Source organism: Herpailurus yagouaroundi, unplaced genomic scaffold (assembly GCF_014898765.1).
Source record: "Herpailurus yagouaroundi ecotype Mexico unplaced genomic scaffold, PumYag 183, whole genome shotgun sequence".
In the NCBI taxonomy this organism is placed as follows: Eukaryota; Metazoa; Chordata; class Mammalia; order Carnivora; family Felidae; genus Herpailurus; species Herpailurus yagouaroundi.
This window is the reverse complement of record NW_024412414.1, coordinates 2,323,812-2,347,754: the sequence shown is the minus strand read 5'-3', so window position 1 is coordinate 2,347,754 and position 23,943 is coordinate 2,323,812. Positions and strand designations below refer to the sequence as shown.

Sequence of the window (23,943 nt, the reverse complement as noted above, 5' to 3'; positions counted from 1 at the left end):
ATATATATATATATATATATATATATATATATAATTTATCTTGAGAGAGAAAGAGGGGAAGGGGGAAGCAGGGAAGGTGCAGGGAGAGAGGGAGAGAGAGAATCCCAAGGCTGTCAGCATAGGGCCTAACAGGCTCACTCCCATGAACAATGGAGATCACACCCTGAGCCGAGATCAAGAGCCAGGGGCTCAACCGACAGAGCCACCCAGCTGCCCCCAAATATTTTTTTAATATCTCTATTAAAAAAGATATTTTTAATCCTTATCTTATGAGGGAGAAAAACATAGGTCAGAGAAGTTGTGTTATTATCCCAAGGCCACACAGCCAGGAAGCAACCTAGCAGGAATTTGAATGCAGTGTTGTTTTACTCTGAAGCACATGCTACTCCCTTTCTTTCTTTCTTTTTTTTTTTTTAAGTTTATTTATTTTGAGAGCAAGAGAGCATAAATGCGTGAGGAGCAGAGAGAGGGTGAGAGAGAGAGAGAGAGAGAGGATCCCAGGCAGGCTCTGCACCTCTAGTGCAGAGCCCCAAGGGGCCTACGGGGCCCTCGAACCCACAAACGCAGAGATCATGACCACAGCCAAATTCGGATGCCCAACCAACTGAGCCACCGAGGTGCTCACTTGAGCCTCCCTTTCTTGAGAGCCAGCAGCCTCTTGGCTGTTTAAAAAGGTACGGGGCTCTCTCGTACTCCTACATATCCTCCAACCCTGGGCTTGTACCTAACTGAAGAAGGCGTGGGCAGCTTCATTGAAGGATTGTTGCGCAAGGCATTGAAAGATTTAGGGTCTGTCCAGATTTCATCTCAGATCCATTGGCTGTTCCACACTTAGTAAGTCTCTACGCTTCTCTGGGTCTCGGCTGCATCTCTATAAAATGAAGAAACTTACCCTGTGGCCTGAAGACTGGAGATAGCACGCAAGGGACCTGGTGACTAGGTACACTCTTCAGCTCCTGCCTGATTCTGAGGCAGGCCACATGAGGAGTAGGGTGGGGGTGGAAGTGCTTTGGTTGGTTTGACCCACAATAGCAGCTCTTGTTGCTTGAATGCCTACAGATGAAAAAGCTGAGGCTCATAGACGTGAAGTAATTTGGCCAGGAGAATTGGGATCTGAACCTGAGACTCTCTGATCCCACGCGAGTGCCGCGCAACCAGAGTCAGGACCCATAGGAATCAGGAGGAGTTTACCGGTGAAAGGTGGTGAGCTCCCCATCTCTGGAGGTGTGCAAGTCGGTCTGTGCCACGCACGGAGCAGTGGCTGGTGCCCGGGAGCAGACCATAGAGCCTCTCGCAGGCCCCTTTCCGCTTGCCGCGGCGGCCCCGGCCCAGGCGCGAGCGCAGCGCCACCAGGGCGGGGCGGGGGCTGCTATTTCTGTCCGGTGAGCGCAGCCCGCGCCGCGAGGCGGGGGAGGGGGCGCCCGCGCCGCCATATTCCCTCCCGCCGGCCGGCCCCGCGGCGTGCAGCCACCATGAGCACCGCCGCCTTCCACATCTCCAGTCTCTTGGAGAAGATGACGTCCAGCGACAAGGACTTCAGGTGCGTCCCGCTGCCCGGCCCCCAGTCTCTCCGCCTTCCACTGAAACCCGGGCCTTCTTCGCCTCCGGTCGCGCCGGCCCATCCCCCACGAGCGTGCAGCCCCTGCCCCTCTCCCCGCGTAAAACTCCACCCCTCCCCTGACCCCCGCGTCCGCCTCCCCGGCTTCCCTGTTTCCCTCGTCGCTGCCCTGCCCTTTCTACAGTCCCAGCTTCATCTCCCACCGTGCGCGCTTCGACCCCTGCCAGCGTCCCCTGGTCGGCGGAACCCCGGCTCCGCCCCTCTGCACCTTTCCTCTGCCTCCTCTGCTCTGCCCAGCCCTCGTCTCTCCCCGTGGCTGATGCGCCCAGGCCCCCCGCTTCAACCCACGGTGAAGCCCTCAGCCCCCTCCTTGGGCATCCCAGCGCCTGCCTCTTCTTCCTGGCACTGGAACTCAGTCCCTTGTCGGGCCCACGACCCGGGGAATGACTTTTCCATGGATACCCCCAGCACCGCCCTCTTCTCTTCAGAGTCATCCCAGGCCTCCTCCCTGCACTTCATCAGGGCATCTTCTCCCCCCCACTCCCCTTCCAGGCTTGCTCTGGCACAGCCCTAAGGAGGGGGCTGGGCTGAGTGGCTTTGCAGGCACTGGTAGGTGATGGTTGGGGTGGGGGCTTTTAGGGTTTGGGTGCCACTCCCCTTATCGTTGTTCCCCTTTCGCCAGACATCTCTGAGCCACACAGGAACAGAGCTGAAAAGAAAGGAGGAAACCTCTCGTCCAACCCCCTCATCCTCAGGGGGAAACTGAGGCCCCTGGAGGCCAAAGGGATTGGCCCTGGTCACACAGCCAGTTCTGGACCCTGGGAGCTAAAAGGAGCCCACAGAGACCAACATAACCCACTTATTGAACATTCTGTCAGTTTATCCCCAGTTTACAGATAGGGAAATGGAGGCTCAGTCATGAAGGGGCTAGTCGCAGTCACAGAGCTATGAAGTGGAGGACGTGGGGTCCAAATCCAGGTCAGTCTTAAGCCAGAAACTGAGATCTCAGCAAGGCCATCTGATTCCAGCCCTCTGACAGGTGAGGAGATTGAGGCCCTGTTCTCCTGGTCTGGCTCCTGCCCTCTCCTGACACCCAATCCTCAGCACCCCTCAAGTGCCTCTGAGTAGAGCTTTAGAACACAGTGCTGGATTCAGACCCTGGCCCCAGCCACTTACTGGCTGTGTGACTGTGGACTTCTGAGCCTCAATTTCTGTTTCTATAAGATGGGATGATAATAGAACCCACCTCAGAGGGTTGCTGTGTGTATGAAAAGAGTTAATAACATGTGCAATGCCTAGATTAGTGGCTGGCACCAGGTAAGTGTTTAATAAATCGTTACTTATGCACATCAGAAACCTGCCATGCCCTCTGCCCACTCTTTACTTGTAAACCCCACCCCCTTTCTTTCCTTCTTTCACCTGGCTCACCCCTACTCTTTTGTCACCTCTTTGGGATGCCTCCTGACACCCAGGCAGGGTTGGGCACCTCCCTTGGGCTCCCACAGCGCCTTCCCTGCCCCATGTTTCTACTGCATCACTTCTAGCCCCTGTGCCAGGCCTGCGTGTTTCGTTTTTGCATCCCAGAGTCTGTTCGAGGTACACAGAAGGTGCTCAGTGAATGTTTTCTGGGTCCCAGGCTCCCTGCTGTGCTGTCCAGTGCAGTCTCAGTCAGTCTGCCCCTCTGCCTGGGTGGTATGATTGTCTTTCCTGTTCTTCAGAGGCTTGGCGAGGTGAAGTGACTTGCCCAAGGTCGCATAGTCGGCTAGCGGCCGAGGGGATTTGCACCACTGTCTCTTGGGCCCCAGGTCCAGTCTCCAAGAGAGGGAGTTGGCCCTGCCATCTAGAGCCAGAGAAGCCCTTTCAGTCTGCTCTGCCTGAGAACACTTAAAACCACTCAAGCATATGAGGATGGTGTCTATTTTTAAAGTCCAAATACCAGGAAGGCTGGGTCCTGCTGACCAACTGTCCAGGTGCCCATGTGGCAGAGTATTTCAGCTGAGTTGCCTCTAGGATTTCTCTGGAATGAAACTGAAACTGTGTCCTCTGGCTTCTGGAGGCAGGTGGTGACAGCAAGTGGGGGTCCCAGGCAGGGTGAAGGAAACCTTTGATCCATGTTGTCCCTCTTTGGGCAGGAGGCTGCTCAGTTCCCACTCAGTCTCCAGCAGCCAGATGGATAAACTGGGGGGTCTTGCAGGAATTCCCAAATCATTTTTTGAAAACATAATAGTAATTGTTGAGGAGCCGGGAGACCTGACTGGTGGGCGGAGACTCTTCCCAACTTGCTGTGTGTCCTTGGACAGCTCCTACAGCCCCTCTGAGCCTGGTTTTCCCATCTGCCTCATGCGAAGAGCTGGTTGTCCTATTGAAACCTCCCAAGGATGTTATGAAGTGGAGCAAAGAATATTCCCCTTTCATAGGTGGGAAAAATGAGACTCTAGAGAGGGGTCAGTTGCCTAAGTTCACCTAGAATAAATGAAGCCAAACTTCAGTGCTAAAGCTCTTATCTACCAAATTACATGCTTTACATCCCCCACTGCCACCACCACATCCATGTACACAATACGGCTTTCTTTCTCTGTGAGCCGGGTATTTGCAGGAACTCGGGGGTGTTTGAAATGCTGAGGCATCTCTCGGAAGGGTTGGTTTCTGAGTTCGGGTTTCCACACGCTGCTTGGCTGTCAGGGGCTGGCTCTCTCCCTCCTTTCCCTCCTTCCCTCGCCCTGCCTCCCAGGCCCTCTCCAGAACTATTCTTTGCTGGGTCTGGAGTCCCAGGGATGAACACGATGGGCCCTTGTGAGTTCACAATCTAATGAGGAGACACACTGGTGACCAAGCTTGTAATGAAGTTTGAGGAGTGCTGTGATGAGGAGTGCAGAGTGCTCTCACAGAAATCTATCCAGGGGAGCCAAGCATGATTAGAGACTGTGGGTTGGGGATGGGCCCCATCCCTGAGGCTGGGCCATTTGAGCTGGGCCCTTGACAGTTGAATAGGAGTTCAACAGAGAAGAAAGAGGGGGGGGCAGGAGGCTCATCTTGGGCAAAGGAACACATTCCTTCAGTTTCCAGGGTGAGCTGGGTCACCATGAACTGCAGCAGAAATGCAGCTTAGAGATCCTGGCTGCCATCTCGGAATGTCCCCTCAGCCGGGCAGACCTAGGAATGCATATGCCTACCCCACGCCTTGGCCTGGCTCAACTGCAAACCTTCTCCTTCATCTTACCTTGGCTGCATCTGCAATGAGGAGGCCCAGAGGTGGGCACAGTCAGTCCTGCCACTCCCTCCTGGCCTCCAGCCCAGCCTCCTTCCTTTCAGCAGCTTGAGGCTAATCCCAGCTGTTAAAAATAAACAGCAGTGACAAAGACCAGTGCCTTCCCGGTAACAGGGCGCTGGGGGCCTCCCCGTGACATCATGCAGCAGGTCTGAACCTGCAAAGATGAGGCTAGAATCCCGACTGTGATCAATTTTGCCACAGGAGGCTTGGGAGGGGTGGGGGAGGCTCTTGTTAACAGAGCAAGCTCAAGCCCAAAAGCAAGGCTGGTGTGAGGAGGCAGAGTGGCCTGGTGGGTCACCAAAAGCTGGAGGCTTTCTCTGGGGCTGCCACTGTCTGGCCCTGACTTTGCCGCATCTCTCCTTGCCGCTCTGGCCTTCTCCAGTCTGTCCTCATAAGTGCCTGCGGGAGCCAGTGAACAGGTGCAGTGGGCCTGGTGGGAACCTGGTGGACTGGAGAGAGTGTCCTACCTAATGAGGGCAGCCATGCCTTGACCAGCCAGTTATTGTCACCAGGGGATGTTGGCCCAGTTGTATCCAAATACTCTATTTTCAAGAGAATCTGGAAATCACAACTTTTACATCAACCTTCCCAGTTTCCCAAATGCTGATAAATCAGATTTTTGAAAAACATCTGCGGGGCGCCTGGGTGGCGCAGTCGGTTAAGCGTCCGACTTCAGCCAGGTCACGATCTCGCGGTCCGGGAGTTCGAGCCCCGCGTCGGGCTCTGGGCGGATGGCTCAGAGCCTGGAGCCTGTTTCCGATTCTGTGTCTCCCTCTCTCTCTGCCCCTCCCCTGTTCATGCTCTGTCTCTCTCTGTCCCAAAAAATAAATAAATGTTGAAAAAAAAAATTTAAAAAAAAAAAAAAAAAAGAAAGAAAAACATCTGCAAGGTGGACACAGCCGAGGGCTGCCAGCGTAAGGCTGCTCTGCCTTCTTAATCTTGGCAGGAGCAGTGCTCCATGATGCCCTTGCAGCCCCAGCTCATGGCCTTCCAACTCAAGACTCCCACTGCAGTTTTCATTACCCGGGACACAGCATCAGGCTGCACAGATCTGCCCACCTGTGGGTGGGCAGCACTTGGCTCTGATGCCCACCCTGGACCAGGGAGCCATGGCTGTGGACTGGTCAGCTGTTGACACTAGTGTCTAAGATGTGCTTGTGGCCCATCAGCATGGCCTAGTGCAGTAGTTCTCAGGGTAGGGTCCCCACCCCCAGGAACTTGTTAGAGATGAAAATTCTTGGGCCCCGTCTCAGACCTGATCCCAGAAACCCTGGGGGTGGGGCCCAGCAGTGTCTAACAAGCCTTGTGGGTGATTCTGATGTCAGCTAGAGTTTGAGAACCACTGGTCTAAAGGCAGGGGCTGAGTGGGTTCTCTGAGGTGGGGGTGGGCAGGGCTAGCCCCACTCCACCTGTCTGGTAGAGAGGTGTCTGTTCGACCTTCTAGCATGAATGAGAGGTGAATGATGTAACATGCCATTATAATGAAGTGCTACTTACTGAATGCTCATTGTATGCTAAGTCCATCACATACATTCTTTCATTTTAACTTCCATATAACCCCGCAAGGCAGGTGCTATTCTTATCCCCCCCTTTTTTTTTCTGACAGGTAAACTAGGGCTCTGAGAGGTGAAGTGACATGCCCAAGTTCACATTTACATAAATGGCAGAAGCAGGAGCCACCAACCTCAAAGAACTCAGCATTTGGCCAGGGTGCTCTACCACTCATAGTCTGCCACCATGTGGCAGCTGGTGCCTTACACATGGGTCTCCTTGTAGCCCGACCATGCCTACAGTGCAGATAATCTACTTGCCCTTGAATCTTTGTATCAAGGTGTGCTTCTGGGGGAATGCTGAGATACCTCCCAAATTATTGGGGCCTGGAGCTGCTCAGTAATCCTCCTCTGCCCTCACGCCCAGGTTCATGGCCACCAGTGACCTGATGTCAGAGCTGCAGAAGGACTCCATCCAGCTGGACGAGGACAGCGAGCGCAAGGTGGTAAAGATGCTGCTCAGGCTCCTGGAGGACAAGAATGGCGAGGTGCAGAACCTGGCCGTCAAGTGGTGAGTTTTGGCCTCGGTATAGATGGGACAAGGCCAGGTGTGACAGAACCCCAGGGATCCCTGCCTCTTTGGGGTACAGCTTCTGATAGAATAGTTGCTGAGCAGCTCTTGAAGGCCCAGAGGAGGTGGACAGTGCCGTGGTCTGGATTTCCCCAGAAGTTGACCCGGTGACAAGGATTCAAGTGTAAGTTTATTTGGGAAGTGATCTCAGAAAACTCCAGTAGGAGAATAGGGAAATGAGGTAGGGAAGGAAGAAAACCAATAAGGTGTGAAATATCAAGCAAGATATTGCTGTGGGCAGATGGAGCTTAACCCTACTGGGGGCCTTTGGGACACAGTTGTAGTGGACGCCCTATGGAGTTTTCCACCCGCCAGCTGTCAAGTCCTGTTGAGGCTGTTCCCAAGGTAGCATGGAGGGTTATGTATCCCATGACGCCTCCAGCCAGAGAAAGCCCTGAGGTACACATGCAGGTGCTAGCAGCTGGAAGGTCATGTTGGCATGCAGAAGAGTGGTGAGAGCTGAAGGGACAGGGGGCCCCAAAAGTCTTTGCCCTCGGCACTATGAGGTTACAGTCCTGAGACCGTGGAGAGTACCTTTAGAGCTAAAAAAGCAAGATGAGGTATGTGCAGGGCACACGTGTGTGTAGGTGGAGGATTGAGGAATGGCAGGGGTCAATGAGAATTGGGGCATTGCCTCTCGAACTCTGTGAGCTGAGCCCAGGCATTCTGGGTCGTCTTAATGAATTTCAAGCAGAGGGAATTCAGTAGAGTTTTATGCAGGAACATGACGTGGTCATGTTTGTCGTCTGGAAGCATCCCTCTGGCCATGCAGTAGCGATAAGATAGGGTGGATGGTGGTTTCCCAGTAGCAGAACCAGTAACACAGTAGCATGTGTTCGGTATGTAAATGCTTGGGCCCATTGACTGAAGTGATAAAGTCATGAGAAGCCTGTTCTAAATGTAGGCTCATTGTGGGTGCCATGGCAACTGGTAGGTAGAGACAGGTATGGATGCTGGGGACTCAGATACCACAAGCAGCGTTGCTCTTGGTGACAAGATTTTCTGAAACGGTGAACATCTCCTGGTAGTTTCCCAAAAAACCAAGTACAGTCTTCCTTTAATTTACCTACACAATTATATGCTTGGAAAATTTAGAGTCTATTAAAATAGTATAAAAAGTACTTTGTGTTTATATGTAAATTGAAAGTAGATTTTGGACTCAGATAATTATAGAAAGGTTTTATTTTTCCTATACGAATGCCCAGTGGGATGTTAGAACACATCCAGCAGGATGTGAAACATGTTCTGTTTTGCAATATTGTCTTTCCCAGCCACCCCCCACCCCCAAAATAAAAGCCAGAAGCGACATCTTACTAGTTACAATGACCAAAAAAGGCCCCCATAAATTTCCAGAACACCCCTGAGGGCACTGCACCCCAATCAGGAACTATGAGAGTGGAAACGGGAACCCTATGATTACTTAGATGGAGGAACTGATGGAGAAAAACATCAAGAGAGTCAGGGTTTGCAAACTGGTATGCATTGGAGTATCCTGGGACCCTTGTTGAAGCTATGTATTCCCCAGGAATTCAGATTCAGGACTGGGAGGGGTGGGGAGAGGAGGCTGAGGTAGGCAGATGAGAAGGCAGCACCTGGGAATCTGCATTCTAATGAACACCAACATCTCAGAACCACTCATTTAGGTCAGAGGTTCTCAACCTTAATGGCACAGTAGAATCACCTAGGGAATTAAAAAAAAAAAAAAGGCAAAACAAACAAACAAAAAAAAACCCCTGCCAATGTCCAGGCCACACCTGAAAACCAATTAACTCAGATTCTCTGGGGCTAGCACCCAGGTGACAATTTTTTAAAGGTCCCAGGTGATGGCAATGCACAGTTAAGGCTGAGAACTGGTATGTCTAGTGTAGCTATTTTTAAAATTCAATGTGGGGGCGCCTGGGTGGTGCAGTTGGTTGAGCGTCCGACTTCAGCCAGGTCACGATCTCGCGGTCCGTGAGTTCGAGCCCTGAGTCAGGCTCTGGGCTGATGGCTCAGAGCCTGGAGCCTGTTTCCGATTCTGTGTCTCCCTCTCTCTCTGCCCCTCCCCCGTTCATGCTCTGTCTCTCTCTGTCCCAAAAAATAAATAAATGTTGAAAAAAAAAATTTTTTTTTTTTAAATAAAATTCAATGTGGATTCAAATCACCTGGGGCCTTTGTTGAAATGCAGATTCTGGTTCAGTAGCCCTAAGGTAGGACCTGAGATTCTGCGTCTCTGACAAGTTCCGGGTGATGCTGATGACACTCATGATGCTGATCTGTGACTACAATAGGCAAAGCAATGCTCTAAGGCAGAGGTTCTCGAAGTGTGGTCCCTGGACCACCAGTATCAGCATCTACTGAGAACTTACTAGAAATGTAAATTTTCAGGCCCCATCTAGACCTTCTGAATCTGAACATCTGGGGTGGGCCCAGAAGTCAGTTTTAACAAGTCCTTCAGTAGATTCTCATACGCGCTCAAGTTTGAGAACTGCTGCTCTCAGGCATTCCTTGGTTTCCAGCTGAGGTTACTGGGTTCACTGGTTTGGCCATACACTGAGATGCAAAACCCAGGAGGTGGTGCAGGTTTGGGAGGTGCCAGGAATGATGTTGGCAGAGCAATAGGGTGCCTCTCCTTCTGGCAAAATAGGGAGTCCCCTGTCGATCTGGAGCCTTTTCCTCAGCACATGTGGCCCTGTGGGCCTGAGGGGACCCTAAGGAGCAGCGTGACTCAGGCTGAGCCTGGGGCTTTTGGACCCCATCCCTCCCTCTCTCCCTACTCAGCCTGGGTCCTCTGGTGGGCAAAGTGAAGGAGTACCAGGTGGAGACCATCGTGGATGCCCTCTGTGCCAACATGCGGTCAGATAAGGAGCAGCTCCGAGACATCGCTGGCATCGGCCTCAAGACTGTCCTGTCGGAGCTCCCCCCCGCAGCCACAGGTACCCAGGCCCCAGAGATTAGGCACTATCATCATTTGTGCTAATTTACAGTTAAGAAACTGGGGCTCAGAGAGTTGAAGGGATTTACCTAAAACGAGCCAGCTAGTAGGTGGCAGAGAATTCAGACCCAGCTCTGTTTAACTTCATGGCTCTGTCAGGAATGCTTTAGCTTCGAGTAACAAAATCTAATGACAGCTTGAAGAAGTACAGCGTTGCTTTTCTCACATAATTCTGGAGAGATCAGCCATTCCACTTTTGTAGCAATTCATTTAGCAGGTCAATTAGGACAGGGTGAGGTCTCTGCCTGTGTCTTTTGTCTTTTATAAGGAAAGCACATGTTTCTCCAGAAGCCCTCAGAAGTCTTCTACCTATAGCTCACTGGCCAAAACATGGCCACTTGGCCCCTGCTAAGAGCAAGAGCATTTAGGAAAGGAGCTTCTCCTTCCTCCTTAGTTAGAAGGTAGAAGACAGAGGGGTTGGATATGGGGTGAATCAGCCAACAGGTCAACCATCAATTCAGCTTCCTTAGCCAACCCCCTTTAGTTCTTTCAGACTCTGGGTCAAACCTTGGACCACATAGGGTCAGCAGGATTCTCAGGAATATGAGCTCAGGAACATAATGACAGCAAAGGCTGACCAGAGGTGGAAGCCAGCCCTAGCCTCACTGTGCTATGCTTTTGCTCCGTGCAGGCTCTGGCCTGGCTACCAACGTGTGCCGGAAGATCACCGGCCAGCTCACCAGTGCCATTGCCCAGCAAGAGGATGTGGCTGTGCAGTTGGAAGCCCTGGACATCCTCTCTGACATGCTGAGCAGGTACAGGAGGCCACCCTGGGCAAGGAGGACCGGGAGCGAGGGGACAGAGAGGGACTCAAATCCACAGAGCTGGCACTCACTGCACACCATGTTCTGTGCTTGGGGTCCCTTACTTGTCCTGGCAGCCCTAGGAAGGAGAACTCCTTCATCTCAATTCTGTAGTCTCTGTCTCTGCCCAAAGTCACTGTCAGCACCAAGGTAACAGTAAATGGCAGACCCTGGGGTTGAATTCAGGTCTCTCCAAGCCCTGAAGCCTGTATATGTTCATTCTCTCTCTCACCCCTTTCTTTCTCTTTTTCTTCTTTGGGGTGATATAGCTGAGCCTTTGTTTGTTTATTTATTTTTAATTTACATCCAAGTTGGTTAGCATATAGTGCAATTATGATTTCAGGAGTAGATTCCAGTGATTCATCTCCTATGTATAACACCCAGTGCTAACCCCAAGTGTCTTCCTTAATGCTCCTTACCCATTTAGCCCCTCCTCCCACTCACAACCCCTCTAGCAACCCTCAGTTTGTTCTCTGTATTTTAAGAGTCTGTTTTGTCCCCCTCCTTCTTTTTATATTATTTTTGCTTCCCTTCCCTTATGTTCATCTGTTTTGTATCTTAAAGTCCTCATATGAGTGAAGTCATATGATATTTGTCTTTCTCTGACTAATTTCATTTAGCATAATACCCTCTAGTTCCATTCACATAGTTGCAAATGGCAAGATTTCATTCTATTTGATTGCCGAGTAACACTCCATTGTGTGTGTGTGTATATATATATATACACCACATCTTTACCATTCCCCCATCAATGGACATTTGGGCTCTTTCCATACTTTGGCTATTATTGATAGTGCTGCTATAAACATGGGGTTGCATGTGCCCCTTTGAAACAGCACACCTGTATCCCTTGGAAAAATACCTAGTAGTGCAGTTGCTGGGTCGTAGGGTAGTTCTACTTTTAATTTTTTGAGGAATCCCCATACTGTTTTCCGGAGTGGCGGCCCCAGTTTGCATTCCCATCAACAGTGCAAAAGGATCCTCTTTCTCCGCATCCTTGCCAACATCTGTTGTTGCCTGAGTTGTTAATGTTAGCCATTCTGACAGGTGTGAGGTGGTATCTCATTGTGGTTTTGATTTGTATTTCCCTGATGATGAGAGATGTTGAGCATTTTTTCATGTGCCGGTTGGCCGTCTGGATGTCTTCTTTGGAGAAGTGTCTATTCCTGTCTTCTGCCCATTTCTTCACTGGATCATTTGTTTTTTGGGTGTTGAGTTGGATAAGTTCTTTAAAGATTTTGGATTCTAACCCTTTATCTGATGTGTCGTTTGTAAATATTGTCTCCCATTCCGTCGGTTGCCTTTTAGTTTTGCTGATTGTTTCCTTTGCTGTGCAGAAGCTTTTTATTTTGATGAGGTCCCAATAGGTCATTTTTGCTTTTGTTTCCCTTGCCTCCAGAAACATGTTGAGTAAGAAGTTGCTGCGGCCGAGGTCAAAGAGGTGTTTGCCTGCTTTCTTCTCTAGGATTTTGATGGCTTCCTGTCTTACATTTTAGGTCTTTCATCTGTTTTGAGTTTATTTTTGTGTATGGTGTAAGAAAGTGGTCCAGGTTCATTTTTCATGTCTCTGTCCAGTTTTCCCAGCACCACTTGCTGAAAAGACTGTCTTTACTCCATTGGATATTCTTTTCTGCTTTGTCAAAGATTAGTTGGCCATATGTTTGTGGGTCTATTTCTGGGTTCTCTGTTCTGTTCCATTGATCTGATTGTCTACTTTTGTTGGGCCTGTATTTTAAATTGTATTGCACATTTTAAAACCATTCATTCACCCTTTAAGACTTGAGCACCTACTCCACCACCCAGAAAAATGTCAGGTGCTGAACTGGTACTGGGAATGTGGAGATGGAGGAGTCTGGGGCACTGCTAGGAAGGAGCTCACAGACACATAAACTAAGGGGAGTAAGAATAACAGTAAGGAAAAGAGCAGAGTCTTTAGGAGCTCAGAGGAGGAGCCCCTAACCTGGATGGGGGTAGGGAACCTTCCTAGAGAGGGTCCTGCTAGCTGAGCCTTCAAGGATGGGCAGGACTTGTCCAGTATTGGGTGGGCATAAAGGGGACCCTGGTAGGAGAGACTGCCTTCGGCCCAGAGGCTGGAGAAGACATAGGGTCCTGGGGGTTGTGCAGCATAGGTGTGGCGCTCGGGTGTAATGTGGGGAGGGCTGGGCAAGAGCTTAGATCACACTGAATGTGTGAGGAGTGGGGTGGTGGTCAGGGCAGGGGTCCAGGAATGCCTTGTGTATATTTGTGTGCTTCAGACTCCTCTTCCTGTCTGCAGTGTGCATGGTGGATGGGAGGGGTTGAATGGGCAAGGAGACTGGTTAGGAGGCTTCTGCAGGCAGGTGAACTCAGGTTGTATTTAGTAGATAGACTCCACAGGGAAATAGACTTGGAGTGGGTCAGGGGCAAAGACTCAAAGATGACACCCAGGCGTTTGGCTTTACTAAGTGGGGGCCCAGACATAGGGCCATTGGCTGTGGTGGGGTGCACTCTGGGAACAAGGAGCAGGTGTGTGGGGAAGAAGGTGATGGATTCATTTGGGCATGTTGAATCTGAAGTGCCTGGGAGGCACCCACTCAACCAAAGACTCCATGAGGGCAGGCCCTAGGCTCACCTGAGCTCCCAGCACAGGCCCTATGACATTGTAGGTGAACAAATAAATAAATGAAATCCAGCGAGCTGGCCTGGATATGAGAGCGTGAGGTCAATGTGCTTGTGTGGAGTGAGAGAAGAAAAGGTCTCAGGATATGTGGGGGACAGAAAATGCACAGGCCTGTTTGGAGGTGAGGATAGAAGCTGCTGAAGTGAGCAGGGGCTGTATTCTACCTGCGCATTCTCTGGTTTTGCCTCTTGCCTTGATCTCAGAGCTCAGCTTATCCAAAGGGCACTGGAGAGCCATTGAAGGAGTTAGGCAGAGGAGTGACCAGGTCAGAGGTAGGTTTTAGACCACTGTGATCTCAGTAAAGGGGATGGACGGTCAGGGTATTTGGAGAGTGTGCCTAGAGGCAAAGCCCAGACTCCCAAGGAAATCAGCCTCACTGGAGACACCCAGACTCTATTACCATCAGGCCTTCTCCCCAGGCTGGCAACCTGGACATCTGGATTCAACTCCTGGCCTTGTATTTCTTGGCTGAGTGGTCTTGAGAAAGTCCCTCCCCTCTCCTTCTCTTGTGTAATAAGAATAAATAATTACTCCACACAGTTGCAGGGCGCCTTTCCTTATACCAAGGCCCATTGGGTTGTCATAATTCTGGCGAGGAGGTCAGGAGAGGATTGGGGGAAGGAGACCTGCCTGGCCCAGGTTGCCCTCTGGGTGGGCCCCGTCCGACGTCCCCTCCCACTCCCCAGGTTGGGCGCCCCTCTGGGTGCCTTCCATGCCAGCCTCCTGCACTGTCTGCTGCCGCAGCTGAGCAGCCCACGCCTGGCCGTGCGCAAGCGGGCAGTCGGGGCACTCGGCCACCTGGCGGCCGCCTGCAGCACCGACCTCTTCGTGGAGCTCGCTGACCACCTGCTGGATCGGCTGCCCGGCCCGCGTGCGCCCGCCAGCCCCGCCGCGATCCGCACTCTGATCCAGTGTTTGGGTAGCGTCGGCCGACAGGCAGGCCACCGTCTCGGTAAGGGGGTGGAGCCCCTCTGTAAGGGGGCGGGGCCGAAGTGGGGCGATGCCGCGGGGCCTGGGGCGGACTGCAGCCTAGGTAAGGGGGTGTGGCTCAGGCAGGGTCGGAACTGGGGAGAGGGGTGGGGCCGGAGTGTCAGCCTAGGTAAGGGAGCATGGCTAACATCTCAAAGGGGGAGGGCGGAGCTTGAGAGGCAGCGGGTGGGCCCTGAGCTCCACATGCTTCTGAGCCTTACCAACCTGTTATGAGTCTCCCGGGTAATTGTAAATCATGCCACCAAACTTAAATACAATATGTTCTATCGTCCTACTTTGACAGATATGCTATAGTAACAATCTATAAGCTGGGTTTGAATTTTTTAAAATTTTTGCTGGGGGATAAGGTACATACAGTAAACTGCACTATCTAAAGTGTACAATTAGGTGTGTTTTGACCTATGTGTACAGCTGTGAAATTACTACAGCAATAAAGGTACAGAACATTTCCATCACCCCCCAAAGTTTCTCTGTGCCCTCTTCCAGTCCGACCCTCCCTCTGCCCCACTCCAGGCAAGCACTGATCTACTTTCTGTCACCAGAGGTTAGCTTTATAGAAATGGAATCCTGCAGTTGGGGTTGAATTTATCTTCAAGCACGTCAGAGTTCTGGGCTGGAACAAGGCAGTGTGGGTAGAGTTGGCCACGGTCTACCCCTCCTTCCTCTCTGGCTCTCTCACTCCAAGGACTTTATGAACACACATGGGGAACACAGGCTGAAGTCCATGCTCTGTCCACATCCTCTCTCAAACAACAGCTACCTGTTGGTCACTCTTGGGAGTATGAACCCAAGAAGGATGTCTGCACAGGGTCAGACTAGGGTTCATGGTCAATTGGGCAGGAAAATGAGAAAGGGTGTGACTGGAGAAGGGCTGGGACAGAACCCTTTAAAGAGGTGGGCACCTCTTGCCTGGTGCATAAGGGCAGTGCCTGCATTTCTGTTTTTCCCACCCAGGGCTACAACCTAGTGCAGGAAATAAGAGGAGGGCATGAATAATAGTTTCAACAAGAGTGCCTCCCCTGTGCCAAAACTTAGGTGGAGCTCTTTATCTGCAACATGTCATTAATCTTCACAAAATCTCTGCCTGGTAGGCATTGCTGTCCCTACTGGGAAGATGAGTAGATGAAGCTCAGAGAAGTGTTGTGCTGTGTCCAAGGTTGCATAGGTCATAGGTGGCAGAGACAAGGCTAGAACCCACATCTGCTCAACTCTGAAGCTGCTGAGTTGAGTTTGCAGTGGCCAGGGCTGCAGGTGCAGGGACTAGCTGAGTGCTGTGGCCTGAGGGAGCCTGGGGATGGGTCTGGCCTGCCCTCAGTGATGCACCTGGCTCTCTAGGGGCCCACCTGGACCGCCTGATGCCCCTGGTGGAGGAATTCTGCAACCTGGATGACGATGAGCTCCGGGAGTCCTGCCTCCAGGCCTTTGAGGCCTTCCTGAGGAAGTAGGTGCAGTACGGGTGCCAGGAGAGGGGGGCCCACGGTTTCTTTGGGAAGTTGGTGGGGAAGGGGTGGGACAGGATGCTGGCCTCAAAGCACTGAGATCTCAGGACTCACCACTGGGCCTACCTGCTACCCTGTCCTGCCTGTCCAGCAGAGCCTCCCCACTCCCACCCCAACAGATGCCCCAAGGAGATGGGTCCTCATGTGCCCAATGTGACCAGCCTCTGCCTCCAGTACATGAAGCATGACCCCAACTATAACTACGACAGTGACGAGGATGAAGAGCAGATGGAGACAGAAGACAATGAATTCAGTGAGCAAGGTGGGTGGCCAACTGGTCACTGGGGCTAGAAGGCGGAAATGGGTGCAGCTTTCCTGGGACACCCCCTCGGCCCCCCAGCCAGAGACAAGGCCACATCTGGCACCTCCACCGTGGTCTTAAGCCTTCCTCAGTCTCTAGCCCTGACCTGCATAATCTGGATTCCACAGGCCCCCACCCTCTGCACAGATCAAGGTAATGATAGTAATTGCTGTCATTTATTGAGCATCGACTGGTGTGCTGAGCATTTTCATTTCATGGTCATTCTAATAACCCTAGAAAACCAGGTGTTTATTATTATTCCCATTTAAAAAAATTTTTTTAACGTTTATTTATTATTGAGAGACAGAGAGAGACAGAGCATGAGCATAGGAGGGGCAGAGAGAGGAGGAGACACAGAATCTGAAGGAGGTTCCAGACTCTGAGCTGTCAGCACAGAGCCCGACGTGGGGCTCAAACTCACAAACCCAGCAAAATCATGACCTGAGCCGAAGTCAGACGCTCAACCGACTAAGCCACCCAGGTGCCTCTTATTATCCCCATTTTTTAGACAAGGAAACCCCGACTTCGAGTAGAAATTTGCCTGCGATAACACAGCTAGGAAGTGGCAAAACTGGGCTTGCAGTCTCCACCTCTATGCTGCCATATCTGTACCTGCTTAGTAACAGTTTCTAAGAGATGAAGCTTTCACCCAGCAGAGTGAAACTCTAGTAGTGGAATGATAGGTACTGGCAGGGGGAGAGAGATACCTGGATGGGGAATGGACGCAGTGGCTTTTTTCCATTCGTGCCCATGGTCCTAGCTGTCACTCAGACTGATGGCCCTGGGCCGGTAGGGCATTGATGGAGGCAAAGGACTTAGGGCCTGATCTCACTCAGGGTGAGATGGGATGGTAGGAGACAAGGTTGGACAGGCGTTTTGAAGCCCAAATGCCAAGCCAGGGAGGTTGAGCATTTTCTTGTCAGTAGCAGGGAGCTATGGATTTTTCTTCCTGGGTGGCATAGGGTGGAGATAACAAACAACGATCCATCCGAGGATATCTGCAGTGCTGATAGGACACATCCATGGGACCATCCACATGGCCCACTATGGCTTCTCCAGATGTCAGTGCTCTGAAAGTCTGAGTCATCTGCAGAGTGGCATGGATAGAAAGAACACACTGGATCTGTGTGTGTTACACACTAACTGTCCCTAGTTAGGACTGTCCCCTTCTTAGCCTCATGTGTGTCTTTCCAGATGTATGGGTGGACCTCGTGGGCCTGAATCTTAGCTCTATTGTTTCCTAGCTGTGTGTCCTCAGGAGAGTCTCTCACCCTCTCTGAGCCTTATTCTTGTCATCTATAAAATGGGGCTCAAGGCACCCTCATTCCTGAGGCGTGGTAAAGTACTTGATGAGGTCTGTACTTGGAGAGTAGAAAGCTTGAAGAGTAGAAAGTCACACAAACACAGCTTTTCCTTGTTAGTAGTCCTGCTTGGAAGCCAGAATCCAGACTTGAGAGGCTGGGGCCAGAGGTGGAGGAAGTGAGGAGGCCAAAGGGAGGCCCTGTCAACTGTCGTTTCTGGAATCCCAACAAGTGAAACATCACACAGCCAGTTCTGAAACCAAAGGATGGGTTTTGTGCCCCAAATGCATTGTCTTAAACTCTCACTGATGACTTGGAAGTTAGTTTTGTCCCTCATGTAGGCAAAACAATGAAGGGTCTGGAGACAAAGGGAGGATTCTGGTTTAACTCCAACTGTATCCCTGCTCATGTAACTTGGGGTGAGCCATTCCCCCCCAGTTTCCACATTTCTACAGGGGCGAAATAATCCTTGTCTTACAAGATGGTTGTGAGGCTCAGATGAGGTTGTGGATCTGAAGTGCTTGGCACCACCTTTGGCACGCAGTAGGTGTTCACTAAATGGCAGGTAACATTCCTAATAGTGTGTAAATCAAAATTGAAAGATGAAACAGTCCTGACTCCCTCCTCCCTGCCCCCTCTCTTGTCACTTCCCCATCCTGCGAGACAGCCTGAGTGGGGCCAGGACACATGGGTGTCCTGTTCATGCCCCAGAGAGTGAGGACGAGTACAGTGATGATGATGACATGAGCTGGAAGGTGCGCCGGGCAGCGGCCAAGTGCATGACCGCCTTGATCGGCTCTCGGCCCGACCTGCTGTCTGACTTCCACTGCACCCTGGCGCCTGCACTCATCCACCGCTTCAAGGAACGCGAGGAGAATGTCAAGGCTGACGTCTTCGGGGCTTACATTGTGTTGCTGCGGCAGACACGGCCCCCAAAGGGGTGGCTGGAGGCCATGGAGGAGCCCACCCAAACAGCCAGCAACCTGCATATGCTGCGCGGCCAGGTGGGCATGCCTCCTCCTGTCTCCCATCCTTGCTCCTGCACTCATGACTCACCCTCCCACCTGCTCACCCTTCCATCCCTCCACCACCGCACCATCTGTCCACCCAGTGAGATGTGTGCACTGAGCACCCACTGTGTGTCTGGCCCTGTGTTAGGTGCTGAGTATAGTGGGGAGCATGGCAGGTGAAGGCCTGGCCCCCTGAACCACACAGGGTAGGGGCAGATAGACAACCCAAATAGGGCTTCCAGCCCCCTAAGAAGGAGTTTCAGTTTTATTCGAAGAGCCTAGAAGCCACAGGAGGGGAATTACAGGATCGCATTCCCATTTGAAGGAGCTCACTCTGGTTGCTGTGTGGGAAATGAATTGTCACAGGGAGGGAAAGAATAGATGCTGGAGGCCAACAGGAGGCCGTTGCTGCTGTCCAGGTGAAAGGAATGGCACTTCGGGCTGGGGGTAGGGGCAAGAGGAGTGGTCAGACTGGAGGAGTAGTATTTGGGTCTTGATGTCAAATTGGATGTGAAGGGTGAGGGACAGGAAGGTGTCTATGTGAGTTCCAGGGTCTGGCTAAAACATGGGCTGCAGTTCCTTGACCTGGTGGAGAAGGGAATATCTAGAGTTCCGTTCTGGACATTTAAAGTTCCAGGTCCTCGGATGCCCACGTTGAGGTCAGACAGGCAGTTAGCACATGAATCTGGTGTTGGAGATGGAGATCTGGGAGTCTTTGCTTCACTGGAATCTGAAGCTCAGTGAACAGATGGGCTCCTCTGGAGAGAGAATCTACCCAGGGAAGGGAAAGGGGCCTCCTTGCTTCCCCCTTATGGAGTGTATGGGTGAGAGCCAGACTGCCAGGTGACCTTGAGCAAGTCACTTAACCTCTCTCTGCCTGTTCCCTATCCGTAAAGAGAGACCAGGAATAGTTCCTACCACAGAGGGTCTGTGTATGGAGCGAGGGATGGAAAGCTTGAGATGGAGTGATCCTCTCACACTGGGGGTCCTCCATGGGCATGTGCCCCAGCAAAGCTCCCCAGTAGTCGGTGGGACACCCTGGTTCCCTGGGTGGTCACGTTTCTCCTTCAAACTGCCCACAGGTGCCTCTCGTGATCAAGGCCCTGCAGCGGCAGCTTAAGGATCGGAGTGTCAGGGCCCGCCAGGGCTGCTTCAGCCTCCTCACCGAGCTGGCAGGCGTCCTCCCTGGCAGCCTGGCAGAGCACATGCCCGTGTTGGTAGCAGGTAGGATGGACTACAGCCAGGTATCTCTCAGCCTGGGCTCTTCCAGAACCCATACCCCAGGCCTCAGTCCCCATGGGTAACCTGTTCAGCAGCCTATGGTGGCTCCCCACTGCCAGCGGTGAGAACAAAGCTGGGGTGCAGGCCCTTCTTTCTGGTTTCAGGGGGGTTTCCTGGCCTTGTGTCCCTCAGCCCTGGCCAAGCCCTGATTTTTCAGGATCTGCAACATAAGAGCCCTGGGGCCTGGGTCCAGCTTACATGCCTGCCGGTGCTCCACCCCCATATCCGGAGATTGCCTGGGGCTCCATAACCTTTGCACCCACCCCACAGGCATCGTCTTCTCTCTGGCGGACCGTTCCAGCTCTTCCACCATCCGGATGGATGCCCTGGCCTTCCTGCAGGGGCTGCTGAGTACAGAGCCAGCTGAGGCCTTCCATTCACACCTACCGACCCTCCTGCCACCTGTGATGGCCTGCGTGGCTGACCCTTTCTACAAGATCGCAGCTGAGGCCCTGCTGGTGCTCCAGGAGCTGGTGCGGGCCCTGTGGCCACTGGACAGGCCTCGGACGCTGGACCCTGAGCCATATGTTGGAGAAATGTCTGCAGCCACCCTAGCACGGCTCCGTGCCACTGACCTGGACCAGGAGGTGAAGGAGCGCGCCATTGCCTGCATGGGCCACCTTGTGGCCCACCGGGGTGACCGGCTTGGGGATGACCTACAGCCATCGCTATTGCTCCTTCTGGACCGCCTGCGGAATGAGATCACCCGGCTGCCTGCTGTCAAGGCACTGACGCTGGTGGCCTCGTCCCCGTTGCGGCTTGACCTGCAGCCCATCGTGGCTGAGGCACTGCCCATTCTGGCCTCGTTTCTGCGAAAGAACCAACGGGCGCTGCGCTTGGCCACACTGGCTGCCCTGGATGCCCTGACCCAGAGCCAGGGACTGAGCCTCCCTCCGTGTGCTGTGCAGGCCGTGCTGGCCGAGCTGCCTGCCCTGGTCAGTGAGAACGACATGCATGTGGCTCAGCTGGCTGTGGACTTCCTTGCCACGGTGACCCAGGCCCAGCCGGCCTCTTTGGCCAAGGTCAGCGGCCCTGTGTTCTCAGAGCTGCTGCGGTTGCTACGCTCACCCCTGTTGCCAGCAAGTGTGCTGGCAGCTGCTGAAGGCTTCCTGCAGGCCCTGGTGGGGACGCGCCCCCCGTGCGTGGACTACGAGGAGCTCATCAGCATGCTCACTGCGCCTGTTTACGAACAGGCTGCGGACGGCGGGCCGGGCCTGCACAAGCAGGTGTTCCACTCTCTGGCTCGGTGTGTGGCAGCCCTTGCGGCCGCTTGTCCCCAGGAGGCGGCAGGCACGGCAAACCGCCTGGTCTGCGATGCCAGGTCGCCCCACTCGAGCACAGGGGTCAAGGTCCTGGCTTTCCTGTCACTGGCTGAGGTGGGCCAGGTGGCCGGGCCAGGCCCCCAGCGGGAGCTGAAGGCAGTGCTCCTGGAAGCCTTGGGGTCACCCAGTGAGGACGTGAGGGCGGCCGCCTCCTATGCGCTGGGCCGCGTGGGCGCCGGGAACCTGCCTGACTTCCTGCCCTTCCTGCTGGGGCAGATCGAGGCTGAGCCCCGGCGGCAGTACTTGCTGCTGCACTCGCTCAGGGAGGCCCTGGGGGCCGCCCAGCCCGACAGCCTGAAGCCCTACGCCGAGGACATCTGGGCCCTGCTGTTCCAGCGCTGTGAGGGTGCTGAGGAAGGCACCCGGGGGGTGGTGGCTGAGTGCATCGGCAAGCTGGTCCTCGTGAACCCTCCATTCCTTCTGCCCCGATTCCGGAAGCAGCTTGCTGCAGGTAGGCGCACAGGTGTGGGCAAAGGCAGTCCAGATCAGAGGTGGGCAGTTTCTCCCAAGTGGCTCACTCACAGGGAGCTAATTCAAGTGATTAGATCTGAAGAGTCTTGGTGTGGATAAGGCAAAGGCAGAGAAGCCATTAAAAACACAGTGTTTCAGGGGCGCCTGGGTGGCGCAGTCGGTTAAGCGTCCGACTTCAGCCAGGTCACGATCTCGCGGTCCATGAGTTTGAGCCCCGCGTCAGGCTCTGGGCTGATGGCTCAGAGCCTGGAGCCTGTTTCCGATTCTGTGTCTCCCTCTCTCTCTGGCCCTCCCCCGTTCATGCTCTGTCTCTCTCTGTCCCCAAAATAAATAAACGTTGAAAAAAAAAAATTAAAAAAAAAAAAAAAAACAGTGTTTCCTGAGACGTGTAGGCCCTCTCCTGGGGGCTCTCTGGGATGGAGGAGCCAGAATCCTTAATACGTCCCTACAAAAAATAAGTTTTTCATGATGCAGCCTTCATACTCCTTGGTGTGGACAGCAGCCTCATGCTCCAGGCACGAGTTAATAAAAGGAGTTCTTGGCCTGCAGGGAGTGCAGCTCTCTTGGGTTTGTTTGAGCCAGGAGCAAATGTCAGTATAGACTAGGTAGGAATGGGGGCCATACTCGTAGGGTTTGGGGAGGGTCCAGCAAAAACCAGGGGCAGGTTTTGTGTGGTTCGGTAAGGGCACGTCAGGGCTCTCTGAAACTCAGAGAGGAAGAAAGCAGACAGGTGGGGCTGTGGGGCTCTTGGGTAAGTGAAAGCCCCTGGGAATGAAAGGCCTCCAGGCCTTGAGCTGGCCAGCTGCTCCTCTGAGAGAGTCAGAGGGTGTATTTATTCACATAACGTAGGCAAAGTGCTTGGTATAGCATATGGTATGTAATTAATACTAAGTAAAAACTGCTGTTGTTGTTATGTTCGTGATCACAGTTAAGCCCTCACTGGGCTGCTGGGTTTATAAGAAGCAGCTTGGTGGCTCACACCACTGCATGGACGAGAAGAACGTGTTGAGGACATTGCCTGTTACACTCACAGGGCTCTTCACAAGGAAGCTTGAAGGGCCAGAGTCTCAGGATATGAGGAGCAGCCCCGCCATTTCCAAGCCCTGATTCACTTCTGCCTCATACACCCTGTTGATCTAGTTAAGCGGTCACATTGCCTTTTTACCACCAACTGCCTGGAAGCTTAGAGCCAGACTCATGGCCTGCTTCCAGCAAGTTCATGGGACTTCCTAGGTGGCTCTCCCTGCCCTCACTCTAGTCTTCCTTTCACTTCCTTGCCTGTGTTTTTCCTTGGCCTCGTTTTTCTCATTTAAAAAAATTTTTATTAATGTTTTTATTTATTTTTGAAGGAGTGAGAGAGACAGCATGAGCGGGAGAGGAACAGAGAGAGAGGGAGACGCAGAATTTGAAGCAGGCTCCAGGCTCTGAGCTGTCAGCACAGAGCCGGATGCAGGGCTCAAACCCATGAATCGTGACATCATGACCTGAGCTGAAGTCGGAAGCTTAACTAACTGAGCCACCCAGCCACCCCTCGTTTTTCTTATCTTAAATTCACTTAATCCTGTTCTGTTGTCCGTGTCTTCATGAGCCACACTGAATCTTGTCATAAGCCAGTCAGGATAGAGAGAGAAAGAGGAAAGAACTGTAAGTCTCAAGTCAGTAGCTCTTTTCCGTTTTCACACCTTGGCACCAAAGTGTAAACTTTCTTCTGACTCGAATGTAAGGGCTAAATGAGGGAAACAACCTTAACCCCTCACTGTTGGGTGTTGAGGTAGAGAGGAGGGAGCAGCTGCTGGGTTCTTTGTTTCACCATAATGGGAAGTGTATTCCCCACCCCTTTTTCAGCCTCTATATTCAGAAAGCAAGCGGAAAAGTAAATTTAAGTAACTTCTCCATTCCCAAGCTTTCGGGATGTTCTGAGTTCTGTTGGAATCCCCTTGGCCTTCAGCTTGCCTGGAGCACACTGCCGCCTGCTTAGAGAATGCAGGCCTGAGGAGGAAGGCCCAGCCAGGGCTCAGATTCAGCCGTTGAATTCTGGATCTGCTGTGTGACCTTAGATATGAACTTAACCTTTCTGGGTTTTTTTCCTCATCTGTAAGTCAGAGATTAATAATGATTTTTATGAAATGTTTTTATTTATATTACCATTTATTGTTAATCAATAGGACCATCCTGAGGATAATGTGTCTGAAAAGTAGAACGCAGCCCCAAGGCCTGAGCAAAGGTCTTTCTTTGGACTATGGATTGACCACTGTCTTGGGTTCTTGGTTCCCTGTGTGCATCCTGCAGTGTGGTTACCTGAGAACTGGGAGTTTTCCTCTCAGCCACCACAGGAGAATTTAGGGATGCATTTTAGACTGCCAAGGGAAAGGGCATTGACTT

At 52.4% G+C, this 23,943-nt stretch overlaps 2 protein-coding genes across 9 annotated transcripts in view; one reads left to right on the top strand and one right to left on the bottom strand.

The window, feature by feature from the left end:
• TMEM40 (transmembrane protein 40) overlaps window positions 1-1,440 on the bottom strand; it is a 59,805-nt gene extending 58,365 nt beyond the window's left edge. For 6 of the 7 annotated variants that reach the window (XM_040491924.1, XM_040491923.1, XM_040491922.1 and 3 more), the window contains exons 1-2: window positions 1,192-1,440; window positions 893-1,053 (exon numbers count right to left, since the gene is read on the bottom strand). In XM_040491924.1, the coding sequence (XP_040347858.1) occupies window positions 893-1,053; window positions 1,192-1,433 (403 nt within the window). In that variant the 5' untranslated portion in view covers window positions 1,434-1,440. The remainder of the gene's footprint in view (window positions 1-892; window positions 1,054-1,191) is intronic. The other variant, XM_040491925.1, reaches the window with a different exon arrangement.
• The window catches only part of CAND2 (cullin associated and neddylation dissociated 2 (putative)), a 34,063-nt gene continuing 11,556 nt past the window's right edge, over window positions 1,437-23,943 (top strand). Inside the window, exons 1-10 of one of the 2 annotated variants that reach the window (XM_040491916.1) lie at window positions 1,437-1,540; window positions 6,747-6,890; window positions 9,711-9,865; window positions 10,556-10,679; window positions 14,073-14,338; window positions 15,712-15,817; window positions 15,995-16,137; window positions 18,189-18,481; window positions 19,570-19,711; window positions 20,039-21,541. In XM_040491916.1, coding sequence (XP_040347850.1) covers window positions 1,473-1,540; window positions 6,747-6,890; window positions 9,711-9,865; window positions 10,556-10,679; window positions 14,073-14,338; window positions 15,712-15,817; window positions 15,995-16,137; window positions 18,189-18,481; window positions 19,570-19,711; window positions 20,039-21,541 — 2,944 coding nt within the window. In that variant the 5' untranslated portion in view covers window positions 1,437-1,472. Of the gene's footprint in view, window positions 1,541-2,473; window positions 2,598-6,746; window positions 6,891-9,710; window positions 9,866-10,555; window positions 10,680-14,072; window positions 14,339-15,711; window positions 15,818-15,994; window positions 16,138-18,188; window positions 18,482-19,569; window positions 19,712-20,038; window positions 21,542-23,943 lie in introns of those variants that run through there. The other variant, XM_040491915.1, reaches the window with a different exon arrangement.